Genomic DNA, 25455 nt, shown 5'->3' with positions numbered 1-25455 from the left:
AACGGACAGTCAGAAAAGGGATGGAGCTTCTGGCATCTGTGTCTGACATTTTTTAGTTTTGTGTCTGACATTTTTTAGTTTTGCATCACAACCCCATCTTCAACAGAAGTGAGCCTTTGGGTGGCATTCCCTGCGAGGGGGAGATGCTGTGTTTGCGTGGCACCGTGCTCTGGAGGGATGCAAAGGTGGGTTTGTGGCATTGCTGCTCTGAACGAGTGCACTCCACCAGCTGAACACCTCAGCTGGGCTGTACAAACAGCAGAGCTCCTCAGAGCACCCGTGGAACACGGGGAACATTCCCAGTGCTCTGCATGCAGGGAAACGCAGTAAAAGCTGTGCCAGTGGCACCAAGAGGAGCAGAACACGGTCCCTTCCCTGCCCAGGAAGCCTCGGGTTTCCACAGCAGCCTGTGCAACTCTGCTGGGCATTGTTGTTTGTTTGTGGGGCGTTTTCCCCAAACAATCTCCTACATTTTGCAGTCAGTAGCTCACAGTACCCCTGACAGAGCTGCAGCCTCATGTTCCTGGCAGGGCTGGGCCAGCAGCATCTCCTCCTGCCTCCCCCTAGGTCATGCCTTCCACTCCGTTTCGGGATGATGTGCTGCTTGCAGCACCCACAGAACTTGCCTTTTGCCTCAGCACTAAACTCCGGCATGGGCAGAGATGATAACTCAGAAATTCTGGTGAAGAAACAACGAGGAGGTACCAAACCAGCCCTCATTTTGCTAACTGTGAGGCAGAATCCTCCCGGGATTGTTCTGCTGTGGGACCTTGTGGTGCTGCTGGTGGCCAGGAGGGACCCTGGGCTGCCCCTGAGCTGGCCCAGGCCATGCCTTTGGAGACTTATTTCATTTGCTCTGCCAGCATTTGTGGGGCAACCAGGGAGGAACGCGTTGTTCTCAACTCTGCGCTATCCTTCATTTAAATACATAGTCACACAAATAAAACAGTATTTTTATCTGGACAAGGACACCAAATTAGGCCACTCTGGCCTTCAGCGAGAGGGCTGAGTATCTTTGTCATCATTCTCCCTTCTCTCTGTCATTTTGGGGTCACAAGATTGACACCATTTCAGAAGCTTTTCAAACAAACAGACTGCACAGGTCCTTGAATCTCACCCTTTAATACTTCACCATCAGCTCCTCGCAGCTTGTGAAAAGGTTTTTTTAATGGCATTTTTGTTTGAATGCAGGGTCATCAAAGAGAAAAACGTGCTGAAGCTTTGTTGTGGTTTTAGTCTCTGAAATCTCTCTTGTGGCAACATCAACAAGTAAACTGTGGCCTTTTTCCTGAAAGAAAAACAACTCCTGTTAAAACCACAGTGTCCTCAGCTGTCCCAAAGACTGAGCTGTGTCACGTTTGTCTTCAGGGCAATGTTCTCCTGAGAAAGTTGCTGGAGAGGAGAGGGAACAGCGCTGGTCTGGGGGGGTGAAGGATGTTGTGTGTCAGGATGTGACAAATTAGGGATGTGTGGAGTGGCCAGTCCAGGGAGCAGAGCTGGGGGCTCGGGGGAATGCCCTTGAGCCTGTTCCTGTGCTCTGTGAGGTGCAGTTACAATACTTAGTGCAGTTTATCCTAATTCTCCTAATGTTCCTTGACATGCACGTTGCTCGCTTGCAAGAGGACCTGGGTACCCCAAATATATGTATTTATATGTATGTGTATATACATATACACACATTTGTACGTTCAAATAAATCTCCAAAGCCTGTAGCAGTGTAGTATTACCCTGTAGCACTGAGAGCTTTTGTGTTACATGCAAAAGCAAACGGTGACCTTCAAATGCTGGAGCAGTTTGGCTTGGCCAGAGGATTTGGTGTGGCCCGTGGCTGTGTTCAGGCAGGTGACCCCACGCCTCGCCACTGACAGCCAGAGTGGATCAGGGCTGCAGTTTGGCTGGCTGTGTGATCCTATTTCAGATCTTGTAGCAAAAAAAGCAAACAAAACCCCCATCTTTTGAGTTTAAAGGCAGGCGGGCTCCCAGCCGTGTCTGCAGCCCGGCGCGGTTTCCCCGCTGAGCAGCGTGAGCCTTGAGCAGTGCTAACCACATGGAGCAGAGCCCCAGCTCTCCCCAGCCTGCTCGGGCTTCCTGTTTGCCTCCTGGTGCAATGAAATGCAGCGACTTGGGTCCGTTTGTTTGTTTGTTTGTTTGTCTGTTTGCTTGTCTGTCTGTCCCATGCCGGTGAAGGACAAGGAACGCTCTTCTGTCCCTGTCTGGAAGCAGGGAATACACCTCCAGAAGTGTCACTGTTCACCACATCTGCCAACACCTCCGTGTCCCCCTGGCACCCAGGAGGGCAGCCAGGGTGTCTGTGTCTCTGGGTGGAAGCATTCTTGCTGGGTGATCCTGGGAATGCCAAGGTGTTGTGGTTCTGTGTGCCGTTGCCACCCTCCCTCCCGCTCTTTCTGCTGTAAAAACTGGCCACGTCTCACCACTGGGTGAATTTTCTGAGAGTGGGACAGTGGTGACTCTTAGGCTGGGGTCTGCATCGCCCCCCAAGCAGGACAAGGCCCCCCAGACCCAGCAGCAGCGTGGAATTGTGTGATTCTGCAGATGCAGTGGCACAGAGCACGTGCCCACAGGCAGCGGGAGAGCTTCAGGGCTGAGAACACAAAATTAACCTTTCAGACTTTTAGGAGCAGTCTGGGTGAACACAAACCAGACTGGCAGGGAGTGGAAATGGACGTTGTGATCTGGCATGCCTTGCATGTCCCTCGTCTTGGGTGCATTTGAAATGATTCCACTTGCCCTTCTCAGCAGTGTTCTCTTCCAATGCGTTAGCCCTGTTTGGCTCTCGATAGCACAGAAGAAAAAGTAGTAACCCTCCTTTCTGTTCTTCCTGGAGGTCTCGGGTCTTAATCTTAGCAGGTTGCAGCTATTTTTTCTGACTGAATTCCTTTTTCCTTTCCCTTCAGTTTCTGATGTCCAATTTCTCACAGGCCATGTGGACAAATGCCCTGTTGCTGTTCAGTACAGCTGTACATGTGAAACTTGGAGATGATGAATAGAAAAGCTGTTGAAAATGGGGGGAAAAAAAGCCAGAACAGAAACCAGAATTCCTGTAAACAGTCTGTTAAAAATATCTTCAACACATGTCAGGGCCGATGATTTAAAATAGACAATTTCTGAGCGTTAAAAGGTCACATGGAGACACGATAGAAGATTCAAATGGAGTTGAACAATGAATGTTTCAACAGTCACATCTTGTACTGTTGGCAAGATATCTGTGTTGCCAGCTAGTAATGTTCAGGGAAAAAAAATGAGTCAGATTGCAAGAATAATGAACTTTTCTTGGACGATAACATAGAGAGGAAAAAAAAGAAGAATTTATACCTTAATCACATGTCTCAGCAAAAGCTTTAGGAAAATGGTGATTCTGGGAGTCATAAAACTGCAGGACCAGTCGAGGTGATGCAGTAGCACAAACCATGCACTGTACCAGGGTTTTTTGTTTCCATGTGTGGCAGTGAAATAATTAAAATCACAAATCCACATTCCCAATATTTTCTCATTTGTGACCCAAAGTATGGCGGGCATTTCAGAGGAGATGTGTGAAAAGAGAGAGACTTTTCAGATGAGCACATGGTCTTTGAGTATCTAATTGCTGCTGAAAATTTAATGAGACAGAGAGGAATGATTGTCTTTGAACACTGGAAACATTTCTTGTCCCCATCTGCTGCTGCTTTGGAACCACTAATTTCCCGTGACAGTTGGGAGAGCTGCACTGAGCAAAGGGTGATGGCAGCCCCAGGGGTGTGAGAAGTGGGGGACTGGTGGGATGAGACCCTGCACAGTGCTTTAGTGCCTGGGTGGGCTTCCCTGCAGTCCATGGGCCTGTACAACAGGTTGGGGAGAGAAAAAAACCCAGTGGGCAACCCTGTGTGTCCTTGGTATCCAGTATAGCAGTTAAAGGAGGGCTTGGTTCTGTTCCTGTGATGAGCAGGTGGAAGTGAACACCAGGTGTGTTAAAACCCACCCTGCTCCTACTTTGGCCTGCCTCGGAGGTGTTTCTTCTCATCCCCCAAATCCATTTGACTCTGTTTGGGATTTGGGGTGTTCCCCACCCTTATTGCACTGTTACCCACTGAGTGCTCTGCAGGTACCACCAGGGCCTCTCCCCTTCTCTTTGGGGCTCTCTCCTTTTCTCCTACAGTCCATCTCTTTTCCCTCTAAATGCCTTTCTCCCTCTTTTTCTCCCAGACTCGGTGTCAGCCAGTTTCCAGGGTCCCCACAGTTTTCCAGGTGAAGAAAGAGCAGTTGTACGACCGGGGCTGTCCAAGGAGCGCTTTCCAGGGCAGGAGTGAATGCCGGCCCGTTCCACACCTCCGGTGCGGGCCCAGGCGTGCGGCAGGAGCTGCCCGAGCGAGCCGCGGCTGCCTCCGGTTCGCCGCCAGTGCGGCAGAGGGTGGCGGCCACGTCATGCTGGGGACACGGTGCGCTCGGCTGCCAGCAGCGACTGCCGGCAGCACCGACCGCCGCCGGTACCGACCTCTGCCGGCACCGACAGCCGCCGGTACCGACCGCTGCCAGCACCGACTGCTGCCAGCACCGACCGCCGGCAGCACCGACTGTCGGCGCCGGAGCGGGGCCGGGAGCGCGGGAGCCCCGCAGCCCCCGGGACCCCCCGGCCGCCAGCGCAGGTGAGCTCCGGGATGGGGCCCGGGCGGGCCGGGGGCTCGGGGTGCGCGGCCGGGGCGCTGCGGGGCCGCCTGCGGCGAACGCCGGCTGCGCTCGGGCTCCTGCAGCGAGCAGCGCTGCCGCCGCTGCTCGGGAAAAGCGCTCCTGCCTCGGGGGGAGCGGGGCCGGCAGAGCCGCTGGCCGCCGGGGAGCACGGACTGTCCTCTGCCGGTACCGACCTCTGCCGGCACCGACCGCCGCGGCCGCGCCTTCCCCGCGGCATCTCCGGTGCGTGCGGAGCGGGGCCGGGGCACCGGGCCGGCAGCGGGACCGTGCCCGGGGCGGTGGATGGATGGATGGATGGATGGATGGATGGATGGATGGATGGATGGCAGGCAGCAGGCTGGCTGTTTTGGCCGCTAACCCCTCATCACCTGCCGGCCCACCCCTCCGGGTGCTGCTGGTGTCTGCCTGGCCTTCAGGTGGCTTTGGCACATGGCGCGTTGTCGCCACAATTGTCCCTCCCGGGCTTGGGGAGTGGCAGCACCTGGTCTGTCATCCAGACCTTCCCTGGCGTAGGGCTTGTGCTGCCTGGCTCAGCTGCTCACAGCCGTGTGTGCTTCTGCTGTGGCTTAGCTTTGGATCATGTTTTTGGCAGGCCATGAGAGTCTTTTAAGAGCTCCCAGAAGAGAGTCTGGAGCATGGCACGCTTTATGTGCCCGAGATGGGAACCTGAATGTTGAATGTCATGACAGAAGTCATTAGAAATGCGTGGCTTGTGTTTTGTTTCCATCCACAAGATGGACTCGGGTTTCTGGTATTGTGGAGCCGTTGGGAACAGTTGAAAAAGCCTAATTTCAGCAACTTCTTCAGATGGAAGCTTTCATTTATCACAACTTCCTCCAACTCCCAGGCTCTGCCTGTGCCAGCAGTAACAGCAAGGGTGCAAGGATCTCATGTCACTTTGCCAGCATTTAAGAGTTACAACAGCCCTCATGAGTTACAGGCTGTACTTGTGCATGTGAGAAAGCTGAAACACGGGGGAGTTCATTGTTTGAAGTTGTGTAGCAAACAATTGTCAGGTTTGGGAGCAGAGCTGTGCACAGGGTTGGTTTTCAAGCTTTTGCTTTCACCACTGAATATACGGTTTCCCGCTAGGTAGTTCCTCAGGCAATACTGTGAACTTGCCTAAAAGCTGGTTGGAAGTTTCCACCAAGGTTCTCAAGTGTCCCATCAGCTTTTCTCACTTTGTGGTGTCTCTCTGGTGATACTGTTTTACTCCCAGAATGAGGAATGGCTTTACATTTATTTTTCTCTTAAGTTGTTTTGCCTGAACTCCTCTTTCCCTCCCTCTGGCTGTTGCTTCTGGTTGGATCTAAGGTTCTGCTGAGCCCGAGTGATGGCATATTGCTCTGATGCTCTTCTGGAGCTGGGAGCCCCAAAAACTGCAGCCTGTTTTTATCAGCACGTGTGCATTCTGCTTTCCTATCTCTGCTCTTGCTGACAGCCCCTTTCATCATCAGCCCTGCACACAAACAAGGTTATCCCCAGTTCAGATCACATTAGTGTAGTTCTGCTTCCATTACTTTTCCCTGTGAGTCTGTTTTGTGGGAGTGTGTGTGTGAGGTGGGCATTGAACAATTTAAAAGCTCAAAGGAGTCTTTATTTCATTAAGGGAAGGGCCCAAGCCTGGGGATTCTTTAGCCCCAGTGGTTGTTTAAAGCCTGTTCCACATAACCAGAACACATCTATGGATGGTAGGAAAATCCATGGTTCTCCAGTGACATCTTGGTGCACAGAAGATGCTGAATTTTGTTAATTAAGTGCTGGTTTTCATCCGCACCTCTGGGAGGGAAGGGGATGCTCTGTAGTGTCTCAGAGGCCCGAGGAGTTAGGTGTGGGCATTTTCATCCCTTGCCAGGACAGTTCATGGTACAGCTACATCCATCTAATGGTTTGTGTAAGTAAAAGTCAGATTAGTCAGGGGCTCAGAAATATCTGAGAAAAGGCACTGTCAAAGCAGCATAACTGTGTCTGGTGTGTAGAGCTGGATGAACAATGAACTGCTGTTGAAAGAGTGAGTGAATCAGTGCAGGCAACTCTGTGGCAGGATAGGAGAGATCAATGTAGAAAATGGAAGCTGATAATATGAAAAAAAAACTTTATTTGATTTTTATATTTGGTGGAGGTAGAAGTCTTATGATGGTAAACCAAATAAAGGGAATTCAAATATTCTAAACTAGGGTTTGAGGAAGGTAAAAGGCCAAGCCCTTGATTTTAGGGGTTGTTCAGTGCTTGAATGGTTTTCCACACTTTCCTGAGGAGTCCCAGTGTTTTCCTACCTGGTTCATGACCTGAGTTTGGCTCTTGTGGTGTGTTGAAGGAGGAACCAGAGACAGAGCTGTGGTCTGTGCTGAGGCTGCAGCCCTGTCCTGGAGCTGCAGGAGAGCAGGGATGGCCCCATGGCACAGCTGAGACTCAGATCCTGCTTTACAGGAGGCTGCTGGAAGCTGTGATGGAAACTCTGTGGGCTCAGGAGCAGAGTCTGCCCTGTCACAGCAAAGGGAGGCAGCTCCAGCCTGCTTCTGTGTGTGGTGGAGTGTCTGGCACTGGGTGTGAGTCCCAGCAAACCCTGCCAGGGGGGAGCTCCTCTCCCAGACTCCCGTGTGCAGGCACGGTTTGACACACTCACCTGCTGCAGGATTCTTCCCAATCCCTTGAAGGGCAATTTGGGGGTTCCTTTTGCTGCCAGTCAGCACTCAAATGACTTGCCTGCAGTGTGGACCTGTTTTATCACCCTGTGACCCCAACCAAAATATCAAGACCAAGCCCAAAACCCTCTCAGAGCTCCCCGAAGTGCTGAGGGAGCTCAGAGCTGGTTCAGCTCTGCCCGGTGCACTGACTGTGTGCCAAAGCCATGTCAAACACGTGTGTACCTCCAAGTGCCGTGGTCTCCTCCCCAGCCAAACTCATGCCTGCAATGAAAGTGACTTCCTGCATCTCCCACGCAGCCCATCACCTGTGAGCTCTGCGCTGCTCATTTCCTATAAGCTGGAGGTATTTTGGTAGTCCTGGGGTTTTGTAATTTTACAATTTGTTTGTGGGTGTTGCTGCAGCTTCCGTATCTGTCTGATGCTGCAGCCTTGCAGAGGAACCCTGCTCCATGTCTGATCTTGCTGCTTTCTTTTTTGGTTTTTTTTTTTTTTTTGCCTTTTCCTCTCCAAAGCAGTTTCATGATGTAAACACCAGAGCTGCGGTTGATGAACTCCACAAGAGGAAATTGAAATTTGTCTTAGTAGGTTTTATGTTGGCTGCTGGCTTGTTAAATACTGTCTGGGTGGTTTTAGATGTGTCTCTTGCACCCTGACACTCTGCACAAATTCACCTTTCCTCAGATTCCTCACCTGTGTTCCTCCTGTTGCTGATGCTGTGCCTCTATTCTCTACATGACATCTGGTAAAACTGAGGTTTTATTTCTGTCCTAGTGCATGGACTCATCCCATGGGGACATCAGCTCTGCCTTGGCCAGCTCCCCTCTTTGCTGAAGATACACATTTATGACCTGCACACTAAATTCTGCAAGGGGAGAGCAGCCTGTAGCTTTCCTGCATAGTAAAGAATAATGAACTGAGGCACAGGGCACAGGGGAAGTTGTGGAGTCATCTGAAAAGTGAAATTTTGTCTCATGGTTATTTTCCTCCACCACTTTTACTGCCCAGTGATGAAGAGATCTGGGCTTTAAAAATTGACAATTATATTGGAGAATTTTTTTTTTGGAAGACTGCTGCAGTGGAAGCAGAGAGTATATCTCAGATTACTCCAGTAGTGTAAACCCTGCCGAAAAGGAGTGATGCTGCTGCTCACAAATGGCAGCACGACCCAGAGAAAAGGGAATTGTAATTGTGTACACGAGGTCAAGACAGTGCAAACAAGGTTGGAGAACTCTGTTCAGCTTCCCAAGGCAAAGGGGAAGAGGGAAGTCAGGCGGTGCAGGAACACCCATCTGTGCAGAGCTGGCCTCATGGAAGAACTGTCACATCACACCTGAGCTCCAGCAAGTAGGACATTCTGAATTTAGCAATGGCAAGGGGAGAGAGACTTGGTAAAAGATGTATTAGAAACCATGAAAGTCCAGAGTTATTCTTCCTTTGGTATATTCACACCAGGAAAAGATCCTGCATCCTCTAAATGAGGGAGTTTGGAAAGACAAGGTGCTGAGCTTGAGCTGACACTGTACTGCTCATGGCTCGGGCAGGCACTTCATATTCTCTGGGATGTGGAGCCAGACAGAAATCCTCAGCAGGAGGAAGCAGCTCAGCCTTGGCTGTGTCTCTGTCTGCTGGTCACTAGAGCTGTGGTAGTTTGCTGATTCAGGCTGAGGTAGCAGATTCACCCGAAACCTGCTGTTTTTAGTGTTGATGGGCAGAGAACAAGGCCAGCTTGTTTTGCTTTATTCAGCCTGGTGAGCCTTGCCTCCTCCCGCTCTGCTGCCCTCCCTGCAGGGCCCGGCGTGGTTTGTGGTGGTGCAGCTGAGGAAGCAGGACAGATAAAGCACAGCTCGTGTTTCTGGGAATCCTGACCTCACTGCTGACAGGGAAGTGGTGTGCTCCCAGGAGCTGGCAGATAAGATGCTGGGCTCCTTGTGCTTGCTGGAGCCCAGGGCTGGCTCCTGAGGAGCTGCCAGCAGCACTCTGTGGTTTGAGAATCAGCTGCACTTTGCTCAGCTTCTTTCAAAGCCTCTGCACCCACGGCTGCAAAGCTGCCTTTCAAGTTGTGAATGGGGAAATGCTGTGCTGCTTTCATGGGCTGAGGAGAAGGGACACAGACTGGCTCAGGGCTGAGCCCCTTCCAGGCTGTTCCATGGGGATGTTCCTCTGCTGACCTGGCAGAAAAACTGGTGAGAGGGACTTGGGGTGGGCTGGTTTCTCTGCTGGGGTGCTTGCAGAGAATTAGAGCCACTTCCCTGTGTCCTGCTGGGAGCCAGTGCCAGCAGTTCCAGAGTCCCCAGCACGTGGGGACACCACGCTCTGCCACTTGTCATCCAGAGGTTTTATTGCTGTAGCATTTTGCTTGTGGGCAATGGATGGAGGCTTTGTTACAGGTCTTTGAGAAAGGAAATGTCTGACAGGCTGCTGGTGAATGCCTTTTGTTTCATCCTGCGTTTGGAACCAGCAGTTTGTACCTGACAGCATTCAGATTCTTGTTCTCTTTGCATTCCTTGGATGTACTGGAAATAAATTGTAGCATCCTGCCAAGGGACAGGCTGTAGGTGGAATTAACAAACTTATTCTGATTGCCTCACCCATCAACTTCATTTTTCTATACTTGTAGAGAGGGGATGTACAGCAGAGTATTATTTGTTTGTCTGTATGAAAATGCATGCATACTTGGAACCAGCAACAGCTCTTTCTCCCTCTTGCAGACTGGAACTGAGCTCTGGAAAAACAAAGTGGAGCTTGGAGCATGTGGCCTGAGGATTGCCTTGCACAGCCAGGGGTAGGAACTGACTGTTTCTCTTGGCTGCTTGGTCAGGGATGAGCTATTGGGACAATGCCTTTGTTCTCCAGGGTAGATAATTCTCTTATTTCTTTGTCAAATGCAGGTGTAGATGTTAATCCTGGCCTAGAAGGGATTAAGAGAGGGTTGCATTGAAATACAAACAAATGTTGTAGTTACATGTGGCTCAAAGGCACTGGAGTGGAATTTTTACTAATGCACTAACTTTTCCTGAGTTTTAAGGCTGTGCTGACCTTCCTTTCTTTGGGTTCTTTTGCACATTAATTTTCCACAGAGCCCAGCACAGAACTGAGCAAATAATACATAGTCAACAGCACCAGGTTGTTTTCCCTTTTCTTGCAGGTGGTAGCCAAGCAGTGAGCAGGATGCCCCCAGGCATTTACTGCCCTACGGAATTCTGGTCCAAGGGGGAAAACCAAAACATCCAGGTGGACTTTTTGCTGCCCACAGGCATATACTTGAACCTCTCAGTGCCCTGCAATGCCAGCCTGGGCACCATCAAGCAGGTAACAGCCTTCCACCAGCTTTGGTGACAGTCTGGGTTAGGCCCGTCTGCTGCAGAGCTCTGCCTCCAGCAGCAGGCACTTAGGATGAGAGTCAAAAAAGGGATCTGAAGTCATGTGAGAGTGCTATCCACAGGGAGAGAAGCATCCTTGGGAACTGGATAGTGTTGACAAGACTTGAGAAGCTCTTGGCTCCTGTCCTTGGCACCCTGACAGATTTCATGTTACTGGGGGCAAGTTACTTAACCCAGTTTTGCTTCCAGTGTGAGTAATTGCTGTGTTTCACAGGACCAGAGTCAGCAGGTGCTTGCTGTGAGGTGTTCAGGTGGGGGTTATTTAAATGCTCAGGCTGAGGGATTGACATTGCCCAAAACAAAAGGCAGCATGGAGAAAGGAAGCGAGTTAAAGGGTGACAGCAGCACGGTGAGGAGGGTCACAGTGTGCAAGGTGACAGAGGGAGGGTAAGAGGGTAACAGTGGCAGGGTGACGGTGTGCAAGGTGACAGCAGCAGGGTGACAACAGCACAGTGAGGTGTGCAGGGTGACAGCAGCAGGGTGACAGCACAGCGACAGTAGGGTGACAGCAGCACAGTGAGGTGTGCAGGGTGACAGCACAGTAACAGCAGCGGGTGCAGTGACAGCAGGTGACAGTGACAGCAGGGTGACAGCAGCGGGTGCAGTGGCAGCAGGTGACAGTGGCAGCAGCAGGTGCAGTGACAGCACAGTGACAGCAGTGGGTGCAGCGGCAGCTATTGGAGAATGCAGGTGCAGTGACAGCAGGGTGACAGCACAGTGACAGTAGGGTGACAGCAGCACAGTGAGGTGTGCAGGGTGACAGCACAGTCGCGAGGGCGACCGGGCCAAGAAGCTCATCAACTCCCAGATCAGCCTGCTCATCGGCAGAGGTCAGCTCGCCCCAGGGCCACGGGGCTGCTGCCTCCGGGTGGCTCTGGGTGGCTCCGGGTGGCTCTGGGTGGCTCTGGGTTGCTCTGGGAATTCTGGGTGGCTCTGGGTGGCTCTGAGTGGTTCCAGATGGCTCTGGGTGGCTCTGGGAGCTCTGGGTGGTTCCGGGTGGCTCTGGGTTGCTCTGGGAGTTCTGGGTGGCTCTGGATGGTTCCAAGTGGCTCTGGGAGCTCTGTGTGGCTGCGGGTGGCTCTGGGTGGCTCTGGGTGGCTCTGGGAGCTCTGTGTGGCTCTGGATAGCTCTGGATGGCTCCAGGTGGCTCTGGGTGTCACACAGCCCATCCCAACAGCCTCGCTGCCTGCAGGGCTGTGCTGGGACACTGGGGCAGCCGCAGGATCTGTCTGCAGGGGATGCAGAAGGGGGACACTGTGCAGGGCCAGGGCAGGTGGTGCTGCCTGCTGGCACCACTGTGGGGACAGTGCCACTGCACATTGTCCATCCATCCATTGCTGGCAGCCTGGCTGACCCTGCTTTGGCCGCGTGTTAAACACGTGCCCAGGGAGACCTTCACAGACACTTGAGGAAAAGGCTCATTTCCCCCACTGCCTGCAGACGCTCATTTCGCCTTCCCCTCTTGCTTTGCCCCCAGGTTTGCACGAGTTTGACTCCGTGCAGGACCCCGAGGTGAGCGAGTTCCGTGCCAAGATGTGCCAGTTCTGCGAGGAGAAGGCGGCCAGGCGGCAGCAGCTGGGCTGGGCAGCCTGGATGGAGTACAACTTCCCCCTGCAGCTGGAGCCTGTGGCCAAGGGTCTCAGCTCTCTGCAAATCCCCACCCAGAACATTTTTGTCAACATCAGGTTCCAGTCTGGCGGGGTAAAGCACAAAACTTTTCTGTTGCGGTGTTTGATGGTTTGTGCTTTTCCTTTGGAAAGCTCTGTGTGTGTGGAGACAGAGTAATGTGTGCCTGGACAGTGTTTCCATGTGCTCAGTGTTCATTCTCCAGGCTGGAGATGGCTGGGAGGGAGCTGCTCTCCCTCTGCACTGGCTGTACTGGTTAGCTGGGAGCTGAGATTGCTGCCTGACCTTTTTGGGTTTGGGTAGGAAAGGAGCAGAGAATCCAGAGCCTGGCTTTCCTCTGGAAGCTCAGGAGCCTGCTCAGCACACACAGCTTGCAGGCACTGCTCTGTGCTGCCCATGGGCCCCTGTTCCTGCCTGGGCTCACGTTCTGCCTGTTGTGCCTGGGCATGGAGCAGGGTCACCCTCGCAGGAGAGCAGCCTTCAGAGCAGTGAGTTGGAGCGTGGGGACCCTCCCAGCCTCTGCCCTGCTGCTGGAATGACTGTGGGAAGGTTTTGAATGGCTGGCAGCCACAGGAACTGGTGATTCTGCTGAAAATTGAAGTTCCTGATTTCCAGCCTTGTGCTTATACTGCTGAAACTTGCTCCTGCACAGTCTGGCAGGAGCAATATCCCTTCTTATCCTAGGCTGATGTGTGTGATTTACCTTCCCATGCTGCTCCTCACTGCCAGAGCAGGAGTGTTCCCTGTGCTGGTGCCTGACAGTTTGCTGTGCTGTTGGGATTGCAGGAGAGCTTCATGTTCCAGATCTCCCCCTGGGACTTCCCCATCACCCTGATGAGCTATGCTGTTAAGAAACATGCCACCGTGTTCCGCCACGAGACCGTGCACAGGCCAGAGGACTACACCCTGCAGGTGAATGGGAAATGTGAATATCTCTATGGGAACTACCCCCTGCACCAGTTCCAGGTGAGCCTCGTGTCTTGCTTTATCAGTGGCTGTTCCCACATGGCCTTCTCTTGTGGGGGCGTGGGTTGGCACGTGTTGTGAAGGAGAGAGTGCTGTTTGCAGGAGTGCAGCACAAACTGACAGCACCTGCATGTTACCTAGGACACAGGGTGCTTCCAGCAACCTAACCCATCTTTATTTTTGGGGGGCCAATGGTCTAAGCCTGTCCCTGGCTGCCAAGTGCTGTGTAAATGCATTTACAGACTGTGGTTCTGGAAATATCTGCTGGCTTGTATGGTGGGGTGAGGGTTCTCCCATTGAAAGCTGGGCAAGTAATCCTGAATCATGTGCTGCTCTGGCAGGGCAGACTGCTGCTGGGAGTGCTGAATCCTCCTCAGTGTTTTCCCTTGATGCAGCCATTTGAGCCCATTGATGAAATGCCAGCTATAAAAGGCACTTCATATTCTCAGCTCTGGCAGCATGAGGCCAGCGAGTTGCAGGTTTATAAAGCAGGAGGAGATAATTGGGAGCTGGAATTGGATCGTGGCTGTGTCCTTGCCTGGGTCCCTGCAGGGCTGGTGGCTCTGAGGGTGGCCTGGCTGACCCTGTCCCCTCTCAGCACATCCGCAGCTGCCTGCAGCGGGGCCTGACCCCCCACCTGACCATGGTGCACTCCTCTGCCATCATTGCCATGAGGGACGAGCAGAGCAACTGCATCACCAGCCCCCCAAAGGCGGCCTGCAAGCCCCCCCCGCTCCCCAAGAAAAAGGTAAAAGGGGACAGGGACCCCAGGGCTCACCCTGGGCTCCTCTGCTGGTGGATGGGCTGGGCTGGGCTGGGAACAGCAGTGGGAGCTCCCTGCCCTTCTCAGGGCATGTTCCCAGCTGGGGAACAGGGTGGGAATTTCCAGCCAGCCTTCCAGCCCCCTCCACAGCTTCCCTGGTTGTCCCAGGCTTCTTGCTCTTTTCTGTGGGGCCCAAAAGCATGGAATGGGAGATGAGTTCTGGTGCTGACTTGAGAGGCCTTTGTTGCATCTGTTTCTGATCAGAGCCCTTTTCTCTTTCCAGCCAAACTATGGCTCTCTCTGGTCCTTTGAGCAGCCTTTCTACATCGAGCTGGTGCAGGGCAGCAAGGTCAATGCAGACGAGAGAATGAAGGTGGGCCCTGACTCACTCTGGGGTTTGTACCTGTGCCTTCCCAGTCTCACCCCCTGCTCTGTGTGGGAGTGCAGTGGTGGCTGGCAGTGTGATCCCACCTGCTCCTGTGGGGCTCCTTCAGCCCTTGGGCAGTCCCTGACCTGCAGCACGAGGGATGGGGAGGGAGGTGGGCAGGCAGCAGCCCAGCCTTGGGAAAGCTGCTGCACAGCAAACAGCTGCTGCCCTGAGGTGCTGGCACTGGGCAGGGCAAACCCAGCTCTGGGAGGAGTGATGGGAGAGGTGGTGGTGGCCAGGGGAAGGCAGGAGGCAGCAGAGGCCTGGGATGTGTGGGGTGTTTGCCATGAAGGGGAAAATGAGGAGAAGGGGAACAGCTGCCCTTTGGGAAAGGCAGGAAACTGGGCAAGAACGTGCCACATTAACCAATATGCAAGTCTGCATGAAGTGAGAAGATAACAGTGCCCTCACTGAAGCTGAGTAAAGAAAGGGGTTTCAGAACTGAGTGTCTGAGTTGGGAAAGAGGCAGGAGAAGAGTCCCTGTGCAGGGCAGGGCTGCCTGTCCCACTCCCCTTGGGCACACCGGGCAAATCAATGCCCGTGGCTCACCGTGCTGCCCCTGCTCTGCGCAGCTGGTGGTGCAGGCAGGGCTGTTCCACGGCGCTGAGATGCTGTGCAAGACCGTGTCGAGCTCGGAGGTGAGCGTGTGCTCGGAGCCCGTGTGGCGGCAGCGCCTGGACTTCGACATCAGCGTCTGCGACCTGCCGCGCATGGCCCGCCTCTGCCTCGCGCTCTACGCCGTCATCGAGAAGGCCAAGAAGGCTCGCTCCACCAAGAAGAAGTCCAAGAAAGCTGTAAGTGAAGCCAGCCCGGGGCTGCAGGGCACGGTCCTGAGCCAATGCCCTTGGCACTCGGAAAGCTTCAGGGTAATAAAACGGCTCGCGGGGCCACGGACAGTAACGCCTTCAGCAGGAGCAGGAAGCTGGGAAGTGGCTGCCATAAGAAAGGCTGTTTTTATGTAATTTCTTCTCTAGAAAGGTCATTGAGAAACATACCCAGCTGGGCCTAAAGGGGAATCACTTATCTCGGTGTCCCTGTTTCGCTCTTCTGCAACTTCCTTGTTTTGTAGTTGAGGTTAAACCATCATCGCCGTTGCATTTTCTTTCTAACAAGGTCCTTCCTGCAAATCCCCAGTGGAGCAAATTACCAGCTAGGGAGGGGCAACATACTGGGGAATGCAAACATTGATTATGGCAAAGCATTAGGCAAGGTAAAATTAAAGTGCAGATTCCTCAAGGTCACTGTTCAGGTGTTGCAAACTGACCACAGAAAGTGTTACATCACCTTGGAAGCTCTTGATTTGAGCATCTTAATCAGAGGTAGTGATATTTTTCACCTTCCAAAACTTCTATCCCATTAATAATTTGGTAACTAAAAGCAGATCCAGCTGCAGCCTGCAATTGAGTTGCTGATTTCCCAGAGTTGTAACGTAAGCCTCAAGCTCTGTTCTTTACGAGCAGCAAAGGCATTTGTGCCTCTGCAAATTGTTGTCTCTGCGACCACAAAGACTGTTCCCATGCCTTCAGGAGAGGGTTACTCATGCCATCTGTGCTGGAGTGCAGAGGAATGAGGCACTGGGGAGTGAGATACAGGAGATTTCAGTTCTGCTCGCTGCTGGGAGGTTCTGAGCTGTGTTGTGCTGACATCAGTGGGGTTCTCAGGGCTGCTGTGCACTCATGTCTGGGAGCCAGCTCACGAATCCTGCTTGTGGGGACCAAGTTCTGGGTTGAAGGCTTCAGGCTGGAAACATTTTGAGGCCAGGATCAGGATTAACAGTTTTATTGTTGGGTTTCTTTTCTATTTAAGAGCAGCAGAACCCCAGCTCTTGCTGGAGGCTTTTGTTGGGCAGAAGATCTGATTCATCCACAGGCTGGATGCTTGTGGTCACACTGGAATAATTTTCAGTTTTGAAGCAGTCAGAAGGAAATCTTGCTGTTCTGATTGACAAAACAGAGCCAGTCTGTTTAGCTGAGCTGTTAAGAGGATCTTATTCATCTTTTTCCCCATGGTGAGCTACAGCTCTGAGTGAAGTGCCCAGAAATAATTTCAAATTATTGGTAAAGGCAGTTTACAGAGTGCACCCTGATTTTGTTTGTTTGTTTGTTTTGATTGTTATTTTTTTTCCTTACTCAGAGGTTAATTCCATCCATGTTGTTTATATGCAGACTGTCCAGAGCAGATAGGTGGGACTAAATCATTTATTACCACAAAAGCAGGCATGTTTGCAGGCTGACTGGATGAGTCAGAGGGTTAATGTCACCCAGAGGGTTGGCTTCCAGTATTTCTCTAAATCATGCAGGAGATGGCTGTCTTTAGAGTGCTGGATCCTTGTTTTGCTGGACCTTATCCACCAGAAATCTTGCCTTGTGTTTTGGCAGGCTCTGAGCTGTGCTTAGATGTCATTTTCTCTGTTAGAAAAGGTTATTGCTGCTGGTGGTGTTTTATTTGGCTTCTCCCTGTTGTCTGGAAGCTGATGTCTGAAATGTGATTTCACTGAAGATATTTGGAGTAATCAAATCAGCACCAAGGTTGTGAGAGGCAGCTTGGGGTGACTCATTTTGTCACGTCAGAGGGAAATGGGGGCTCTGTTACCTCCCCCAGTGCTGGGGTGTTCTGTGGGGCAGGGCTGCACTGTCTGGAATGCCCCAGATGTGTCTCTGTGGCTCCTTCCAGCGTGGCTCTGTCTGTGGGTGCCTCAGTGCAGAATTTCTGCCTTTAACCCCTTTTCCAGTTGTTTCTGTGCTTGAGCCCTGCTGTGATCTGAGCTCTGAGTGCAGCTGTGTGAGGTCAAGTGTTCCATCTGGGGAACCTGCCTGCAGGAAAGCTGAGCTCCCTCGTGGAACGTGTGTGTGCTCTGGGGCTGGGAGCTGGCTGAGGGCAGGGGCTGGGTTCCTGTCCTGGCCGTGTCCCAGGCACTTCACTTGATGGAGTCTCCCTCCTCCAAAACAGGGCTGGGTTGGATTTGTGGGGTTTATTTTGGGGGTGTGGTGAGGGATTGGCAGCATAAAGTTTGATTTCTATAGTGTTTATTATTGTACAAAGAAGCCAAGCCTTTTTTCCTATTATGAGCTATTTCTAGCATCCTTTGTCTCCTTTTCCAAAATCGTGCCTACTCTGTGTTCCCTCTTTCAAAATTGAAGTTCTTCTCCCTCCCCTCAAATTGTGAAATATATGAAATGTGTCATAGTTCCCTCAAATACTGAGTTTAGAGTAGCAAGGCCTTGTTGGAAAATTAGAGATTCTTCAGCTTTGCCCAGTATCAGGTGGTGAAGTTCCAGACACGTTTGTGGGGAGCTTTTGGTGCCGTTCAGCACCACACAAACAACCCCAGGTTTTGGCAAGTGCCCGATGCCACCTGGCAGTCAGCTTTGGAGAATTGAGCAGGGGACAGGCAGGGTGTCCTGTGCAGGGGGTCCTGTGCAGGGGGTCTCTGTGCCTGCTGCAGCTGGCAGGGCAGCCCCACGGCGCTGTCTCCGCAGGACTGCCCCATCGCCTGGGCCAACGTGATGCTCTTCGACTACAAGGACCAGCTGAAAACGGGGGAGTGCTGCCTGCACATGTGGTCCTCCTTCCCAGGTACGGCAGGAGAGGGAGCTGCTGCCCTTGGCACCCTCAGTCTCCCCCTGAAGTGGAGTGGGCGCTGCTCCGTGCCCTGATGGCAGCTGGAGCCCTGCCAAGGCGAGGCTTTGCTGAGCCTGGCTCTGCAGGTGTGACCTGAGAGGTGGCTGCTCACCTGAGGATGCCACGTGCCCCTCTCGGGGAGGGCTCAGGAGGGTGGAGTGCCCAGGGACAGTCTCTGCTCTGCTTTCTGCACCAAAGCTTCACAAGGTTTGGGCTCATGGGTTTTGTGTGCTTTGTTTTCCAGATGAGAAAGGGGAACTTCTGAACCCCATGGGCACAGTGCAGTGCAACCCCAACACTGAGAGTGCAGCAGCCTTGGTCATCTGCTTCCCCAGCGTGGCAGCACATCCTGTGTACTACCCATCCTTTGAGCAGGTGGGGCACAGGGACATTTTTGGGAATTCCCTCACTGTCCCTTCCAGTGGGGAACCTCTGGGGCAGCCATCCACAGGCACTGGGTGCAAGCAAACTTGATTAATAGATATTGTTAACTGAAAATTTCACTTTTTCCTCTCACCTAATGGATCTTTGAGTGAATACTTTTCTGAGCTATGAATTACTGAAGTAAATAGATGAGCATTTGTTTAAAGAATGGGTTTAACTGAGCTGCCTTCAGACTGCATTAGGCTCTGTAGGAAGGAAGAGGAATAAAGGGGAAATGAGTGAAAGTAGGCAGCTCCCTCCTTTCAGCAGAGTGATAACATGCCATGTGTGAGCTGGAGATTTTCCATCTGTCACTGCAACTGGCCAGGCAAGTGGAGGAAGAGATGTGCCTGTTGCAGGGGAGGAGGGAGATCTGTCTGTGCTGCCAGGAGCAGGGTCTGGCCCAGAGGCTGTGCCAGGCAGAAAGGGGAGCCCGGGAGGGGTGGCAAGTGACTGACCTCCAGTGCAGCATGAGGTGATGGTGCCTGCACTTACAGAGGAGCTGAGAGCCTTTCTCACCCTCTCCATTTGTGTCCCAGCTGCTGGAGTTGGGGAGGAATGGAGAACAGCCCCGAGCTGCCCCAGAAGATTCCGAGGAGGTGAGACTTCTGGCACCAGTTTTCAGCTGCCTCCAGCCTGGTTTCGTGGACTGGTTGTTTCCCCCTTGCCCCCCCAGCACTTTTCACCCAGCGGGCTGCTGCCCCAGCCCTGCAGGGTCTCTGTGGGCTGGCTGAGCCCAGAGCCTGCTCTTGCTGTGCAGAAGCTGCAGCTGAAGGAGATCCTGGAGCGCAGGAGCCACACGGAGCTGTACGAGCACGAGAAGGACCTGGTGTGGAAGATGAGGTTCGACATCCGCGACCAGTACCCGCAGGCCCTGGCCAAGCTGCTCGTCATCACCAAGTGGAACAAGCACGAGGATGTTGCCCAGGTGAGGAGGCTGGGGCTGCCAGCCAGGGCTCCTTTTCTGGGCCATCTTTCAGTGTCCACATTCCTGTGCTGTGCTCGGGAGCCCAGCTCAGCAGGGCTGTTCCACAGTTTTCTCAGGGAAGTTCCCAGCTGGGGTCTGGCTCTCCTGGGCTCTGTTTGGTTCTGGGGGCTGTCCCAGATTTGTTACTGGCCAGCAAGATCTTGTTTAGCCCTTCAAGAAACTGGAGGCAAAAAAAAAAATCTGTATAATTCTTGGGAAAAAAAGATATCTGGCTTGAATACTCTTAAATAATAGTAAGAGATCAGCACAAGCCCCCTCAATGGATCACTTTTTGACCTGCTATCTGCAGACTTGCTGTGAGGCATCTATAAATAGTGACCCCCCCTGCAAGGAGCTGCTCTTTCATCCGTAGAATTTCAGATTTATATCCATTGTCATAAAAGCCTTGTTCCTTTTGGTAGCTATTTTCTTTTTGCTCATTACAGATGATTTCCCTGCTTCAGACCTGGCCTGAGCTGCCTGTCCTGAATGCCTTGGAGCTGCTGGATTTCAGCTTTCCTGACCGTTACGTTGGCTCCTTTGCTATCAACTCCCTGAAGAAGCTGACGTAAGTGCTGTCCCCAGGGGAGAGGCAGAGCCCTTTCTATTTCTGCTCAGGGCTGCTGAGGGGCTGTGAACAGCAGTGACAGCCTTGTCTCTGCAGCTTGTACAAGAACAGTTATGGCACTGAGGACAAGGTTGTGTTTCATGTTTCCTTTCTGTCCCCAGGGATGATGATGTGTTCCAATACCTGCTGCAGCTTGTCCAGGTGCTCAAGTATGAATCCTACCTAGACTGTGAATTGACCAAGTTCCTGCTGGAAAGGGCATTATCCAACCGCAAGATCGGCCACTTCCTCTTCTGGCATCTCAGGTGAAGAGCAAATCTTTTAGGCTTTTTCTCAAAAATCAAGGGAAACCAGCCTTTACTGAGTCCTTCATTGCTCTGTGGTGTGGGAACTGCTACTTTTTACCTCAGGTGACTCAATAAGAATTATTCCAGGAGGACACAGTATTGGTTTTCTGTTCATTTCTTTTTGTCTTTTGTCATTGTAGTGGAGGTGTTTGGGTTAGGTGCTGTTTCCAGAATTTATATGTATTTGTGACTATATACACACATGCCTCTGAGCTAGAATTTGCTTTGGGCTTCCATGGCCACCTGCCAGCTCTGAGCCATAAGCTCTGAACTGTTCTTGCTCCCCAAGTGATGTTCTCAAAGGAGGGCTTGGGGACTGAGTCACCCAAAGATGTTTCATCACCTCAAGCAATGGTTTTCCCCCATCACCTTCTGGGGTGGGGGATTTTTTGTCCTCCCCCACTGCCCAGGTCTGACAGCAGCCAGGTGCTGTGCTGAGGCTCCCCTGGCTCCCCTGGCTGCCCTGCTGTAACCCCTGCTCCCTGCAGGTCGGAGATGCACGTGCCCGCGGTGTCCCTGAGGTTTGGGCTGATCCTGGAAGCCTACTGCCGGGGCAGCACCCACCACATGAAGGTGCTGATGAAGCAGGTACTGATTGCTTTGGGCCTTCCTCTGCCTTGGGGCTGCTTCCCAGCTCTTGGCTTTCCCAGATTAATGTCACCAGCAGTACAGGAAAAGCCTCGTGAGGGCTGCTGGCTCTGGGGTCCCCTGGAGACCCCCAGCACGTGTGGAACTCACCCACGCTGAGAGCTGGGGTCTGACCCACGCTGAGAGCTGGGGTCTGACCCACACTGAGAGCTGGGGTTTCACCCACACTGAGAGCTGGGGTCTCACCCACACTGCTGCAGTCTGTGTCCAGAAGGGGCTGAGATGTGCAGGGCACTGCTGTTTCCAGATCAGCTGGCTCAGGGGCTGTTCAGTGGGAGCTGCTCACAACCAGAGCTCCCCAAAAGCAGCAAAGGGCAGGCTGGGCTCTCGCTCTCATCCTCTGCACTATTCCAGCCAGGGCACCTCACTTCTTCCTTTGTGTGTGGTAATGTGCTTTATTCCTGCTGCAGCCATTGCCTTGCAATGCATTTGTGCCCAGCAGAGTATCCACAATTAATTATGGATCTTCCTCAAGCAGATACTACTACATTTGTTTTGCTGCAGTGTGTGAAATTGCTACAAATTGAAGAGGAAGTAAGAGATGGAACCAAGGTTTACATTTCACAGGAGATTTTAATGCTTTTTAAACTTTATCCAGGAATTTCCTGTTTGTTAACCCTGTTTCATCCCTCTCTTTTTTCAGGGAGAAGCACTGAACAAGATGAAAGCTCTGAATGACTTTGTGAAAGTGAGTTCTCAGAAGGCCACCAAGCCTCAGACCAAGGAGATGATGCACATGTGCATGAAGCAGGAAACCTACAGGGAAGCCCTTTCCCACCTCCAGTCCCCCCTGAACCCCAACATTATCCTCGCTGAAGTTTGGTAAGGGAGAGATCTGTACCTCTGAATTCGTGTGGATTTTGTGCTTTGTTTCCCACTGGAGCCAGGCTTTGTGTTATCCCAAGGTTCTTTCCTCATGGAGGTCCCAAGTCCATCAGTGGGTGGGGTTGCTGTGGGACTGGCAGCTTGGATGGCTGATGTTTTAATAGATGGAAACTGAGGATAATATTTTTATTTCCTCTAGTGTGGATCAGTGCACCTTCATGGACTCCAAAATGAAACCTTTGTGGATTGTGTTTAATAATGAAGAGACAGGTCGAGGTGGAGTGGGTATAATTTTTAAAAATGGAGATGGTAAGTCTTTATTATGCTTGTGAAAATATCTTTTAGTCTCAAGTATTTACTGGGGTGAGTGGGCCTAAATCTGGACCATTAAGATGTTGTGTAAATTAGGAACTTTAATGTTTTTGGGTGAGTTTTTTGGTAGTAATCTGAAAATATATATTAACTCCCCTCTATATTTCACCTGCTTTTACTTCACCTGCTTCCCCCTTTAATTAAGATTTGGTGCAGTGGTGATTTGGATAGCTTTGAACAGTAAAATGATCTTTTCCTCCGCAATGCTGCCCAGATCTGCGCCAGGACATGCTGACTCTGCAGATGATCCAGCTGATGGACATCCTGTGGAAGCAGGAGGGCCTGGACCTGAGGTGAGCAGCGTGCCCACAGCTGTCCTGCACTGACAGCCAGGCTGGAGAGGCTGCTTCCTCTGCAAGCTCCTTTTGCCCCCAGCAGCTCTGTCTGGAGCAGCTGGGCAGCTTCTGTGGGGCACAGCAGCAAGGGAGGAGACAGGGCAGGCAAGGGGAAGCTTAAAAGTCACCACGAGCCATTTGTGGGCAGGATTTCAGTGGAAGGGTTTCTTTCATCTCTGCAGGATGACCCCTTATGGCTGCCTCTCCACAGGAGACAAGACGGGGCTCATTGAGGTGGTCATGCACTCGGACACCATCGCCAACATCCAGCTCAACAAGAGCAACATGGTGGCCACGGCTGCCTTCAACAAGGACGCTCTGCTGAACTGGCTCAAGTCCAAGAACCCGGGGTGAGGCTCACCTCTCCCTCCCTGCCCCTTTTCCTTCAGCTGGGGCTGCCCCCCTGCCTGGCACACCTGGAGGCCTCGTGTGGATCTCATTTCCACCGAGATTTTGGCACCACCTTACTCAGAGCCCTTCGCTGGCAGACCTTGCAGCTCCTTTTTGTGAAGCAGGGGTGGGAGTCCTGCCTCCAGAGAGCACGACGGGAATCCAGACGAGCTTCCCTCCCTTCTCCTGCAGCTGCAAACAGCCCTCCCCACGGGGCAGTGCTGGAGCCCAAAGTCAAATTATCTTTCACTCTTTCCCACCCTCTCTAGGGATGCCTTGGAGCAAGCCATCGAGGAGTTCACCCTGTCCTGTGCTGGGTACTGCGTGGCCACCTACGTGCTGGGCATCGGGGACCGGCACAGCGACAACATCATGGTCAGGGAGACGGGGCAGGTGAGGAGGGGGCTGGGGCAGGTGAGGAGGGGGCTCGGGCAGGGGGCTCTGCCCAGGCAGGGCCACTCCCCTCCCTCCCTGACCCCTGTGGCCAGGATCTGCTCAATGCAGTAACTGAAGAGAGCTCAGCTCTGAGCAGCAAAAACAAGTAATATTCTGAATTTTTTTTATTTGCAGCTGTTCCATATCGATTTTGGTCACTTTTTGGGGAACTTCAAGACTAAATTTGGTATCAATAGAGAACGAGTCCCTTTCATCTTAACCTATGACTTCGTGCACGTCATCCAGCAAGGAAAAACTAACAACAATGAGAAGTTTGAAAGGTAAGTGCTGGGACTTAAACTTGACTTCAGCTTTTGAAGCTCTGAATTTTTAGTATTTATTTCCACCAATGAGTATTAGTACTATAAGTATTTAGTATTTATTTCCACCCATAAGGCAGCTTCTAGCTGCCTGTACAGATGGAAGTAAATAAATTAACTGGAGAGAGCAGGGTTCAGACTGCTTAAATGCTTTACAGAATGGTGGAGTTGCAGTGCTCACTCCTTTGGCTGCTCTTTGCCCTGCTCAGGTTCAGGGGGTACTGTGAGAGGGCCTACATGATCCTGCGGCGCCACGGGCTCCTCTTCCTGCACCTCTTTGCACTGATGAAGGCTGCTGGGCTGCCAGAGCTCAGCTGCTCCAAAGACATCCAGTACCTAAAGGTAAGAGCACAGCCCATGCAAGGGGTTAAACTGAGCACCTGATTTTGTGGCTGGGGAAGGAGGAGGAGGTCAGTGTGCCAGGCCAGATTCTGAGAAGCAGATGAGCTCCAGAACAGTGAGTGGAGTCCAATGCCCTGTGCAGGACATCAGAAATGCCAGGTGCTGGTGCTCAGAAACCTCCTCAGGTTCTTCACCACAAAGGCAGCAGGTGCCCACTGGCAGGAAGGAGGCAAAGCCCTTGGCTCTCATTTCCTAGTTTGCCTCCTGAGTCATAGCCACCCCTCCCTGGAAGCTGCAGAACACTTTGTCCAAGAGCAATCTGCTCTTCCCTGCACCAACAGAAGCAGAGTGCAAGTGTTTATCAGAGAAAAAACCTCCTGCAACTGCAGGAACAATTGAAAATAATTGGCTACTCCATTCCTCCCCTCAGTGGAGTAATTTCTCATGAATAAATGTCTTCCTGGTTGAGCAGTGCCTTGTTCAGCTGTGCACTGATTTGTGCCTCTTGCCTTCAGGACTCCCTGGCCCTTGGGAAGACTGATGAAGAGGCACTGAAGCACTTCAGAGTGAAGTTTAATGAAGCTCTGCGGGAGAGCTGGAAAACCAAAGTGAACTGGCTGGCACACAACGTCTCCAAAGACAACAGGCAGTAGAGCAGGAGCTGCCCCAGGTGCCTGAAGACTCAACAGTGGTGCAGTGGGCAAGATCCCCCAGAGATCAGACATTGCTGCACGACTGAAAAACTGCTGGCCTGTCCTCAGCCACACCCTGTGGCTGCTCTGCATCTCTGGGGGACAAGGGAGAGACGTGAGGCAATAAAACTACTGCAGTCAAGGTAGGGAGAGGTACTGGACCTTGAGAACTCCTTGAGCTTCAAATACATGTTTCAATGGAAGAGTCGAGGCATTGCAACATCCCTCCAGTGTGCTGATGTCTGTATTCCTGTTTTCTTGAAAATTTAGCTGAGCAGAGATCCCCCATGCCTGTAGCCTATCTTCTAGGACACCACTATTACAGCTTAGAGGCATTAACTTCAGCATGTGGTCACTCCTGCCCTGTGTCAGTGTCCACTGAGGTGGGACAGCTCAAAGCACACCAAAGCCAACTTGGATAAATGGTTTTACTCTGCCTTGAGACAGGATAAAAACATCCAGGCTCTCATATTGCTGTCTGTCTGCTCCAGAGGCCAAAGTGTTCTGAAACTGAGCTGGAACTCAGCTACTACTGTCTAGAACTGATGGCACAAAAGCAGCTTTGGGGTGGCCACTGGGTCAGGTACTTTGCTTTCCAAAGTTAGGCTTTAGTTGAGCCTCAAGTAATTCCTGCATTTCTGGATTTATTTTGGTTTCAAACCTGAAAACGCTAAGAT

The 25455-nt window shown here is 52.1% G+C and overlaps 1 protein-coding gene and 1 long non-coding RNA gene across 4 annotated transcripts; both read left to right on the top strand.

Moving 5' to 3' along the window:
- The first annotated feature begins 4584 nt into the window (after window positions 1–4584).
- LOC121349628 lies at window positions 4585–10636 on the top strand. Of its 2 annotated transcripts, none has more exons than XR_005954568.1 (3): window positions 4585–4640; window positions 10040–10113; window positions 10477–10636. It is a non-coding gene; the product is annotated as an uncharacterized LOC121349628 (long non-coding RNA). The 2 variants fall into 2 exon arrangements; XR_005954567.1 differs by lacking the exon at window positions 4585–4640 and adding an exon at window positions 9338–9514.
- An 850-nt stretch (window positions 10637–11486) lies between these two features.
- PIK3CD (phosphatidylinositol-4,5-bisphosphate 3-kinase catalytic subunit delta) lies at window positions 11487–24988 on the top strand. Of its 2 annotated transcripts, none has more exons than XM_041460247.1 (21): window positions 11487–11541; window positions 12189–12412; window positions 13142–13303; window positions 13902–14051; window positions 14350–14439; window positions 15066–15287; window positions 17973–18069; window positions 18359–18489; window positions 19077–19136; window positions 19298–19465; window positions 19951–20072; window positions 20234–20377; window positions 20908–21007; window positions 21711–21889; window positions 22092–22201; window positions 22479–22557; window positions 22782–22949; window positions 23259–23382; window positions 23560–23705; window positions 23954–24086; window positions 24602–24988. In XM_041460247.1, the coding sequence occupies exons 2-21, from the start codon at window positions 12245–12247 to the stop codon at window positions 24737–24739; spliced, it is 2691 nt and encodes an 896-aa protein (XP_041316181.1). In that variant the 5' UTR covers window positions 11487–11541; window positions 12189–12244; the 3' UTR covers window positions 24740–24988. The 2 variants fall into 2 exon arrangements, with proteins under 2 accessions (XP_041316181.1, XP_041316182.1); XM_041460248.1 differs by having other exon boundaries at window positions 13124–13303; window positions 19969–20072.
- The last annotated feature ends 467 nt before the right edge of the window (window positions 24989–25455 follow it).

This window comes from Pyrgilauda ruficollis, unplaced genomic scaffold (assembly GCF_017590135.1).
Source record: "Pyrgilauda ruficollis isolate IOZ18807 unplaced genomic scaffold, ASM1759013v1 scaffold141, whole genome shotgun sequence".
In the NCBI taxonomy this organism is placed as follows: Eukaryota; Metazoa; Chordata; class Aves; order Passeriformes; family Passeridae; genus Pyrgilauda; species Pyrgilauda ruficollis.
This window is presented reverse-complemented; position numbering and strand designations above follow the sequence as displayed.

Coding starts and splice junctions, on each gene's coding strand:
- PIK3CD (XM_041460247.1), top strand. CDS start 12,245: ATGTGCCAGTTCTGCGAGGAGAAGGCGGCCAGGCGGCAGCAGCTGGGC. Junction 12,413..13,141: donor TCAGGTTCCAGTCTGGCGGG/GTAAAGCACAAA, acceptor TTCATGTTCCAG/ATCTCCCCCTGGGACTTCCC. Junction 24,087..24,601: donor AAGACATCCAGTACCTAAAG/GTAAGAGCACAG, acceptor TCTTGCCTTCAG/GACTCCCTGGCCCTTGGGAA.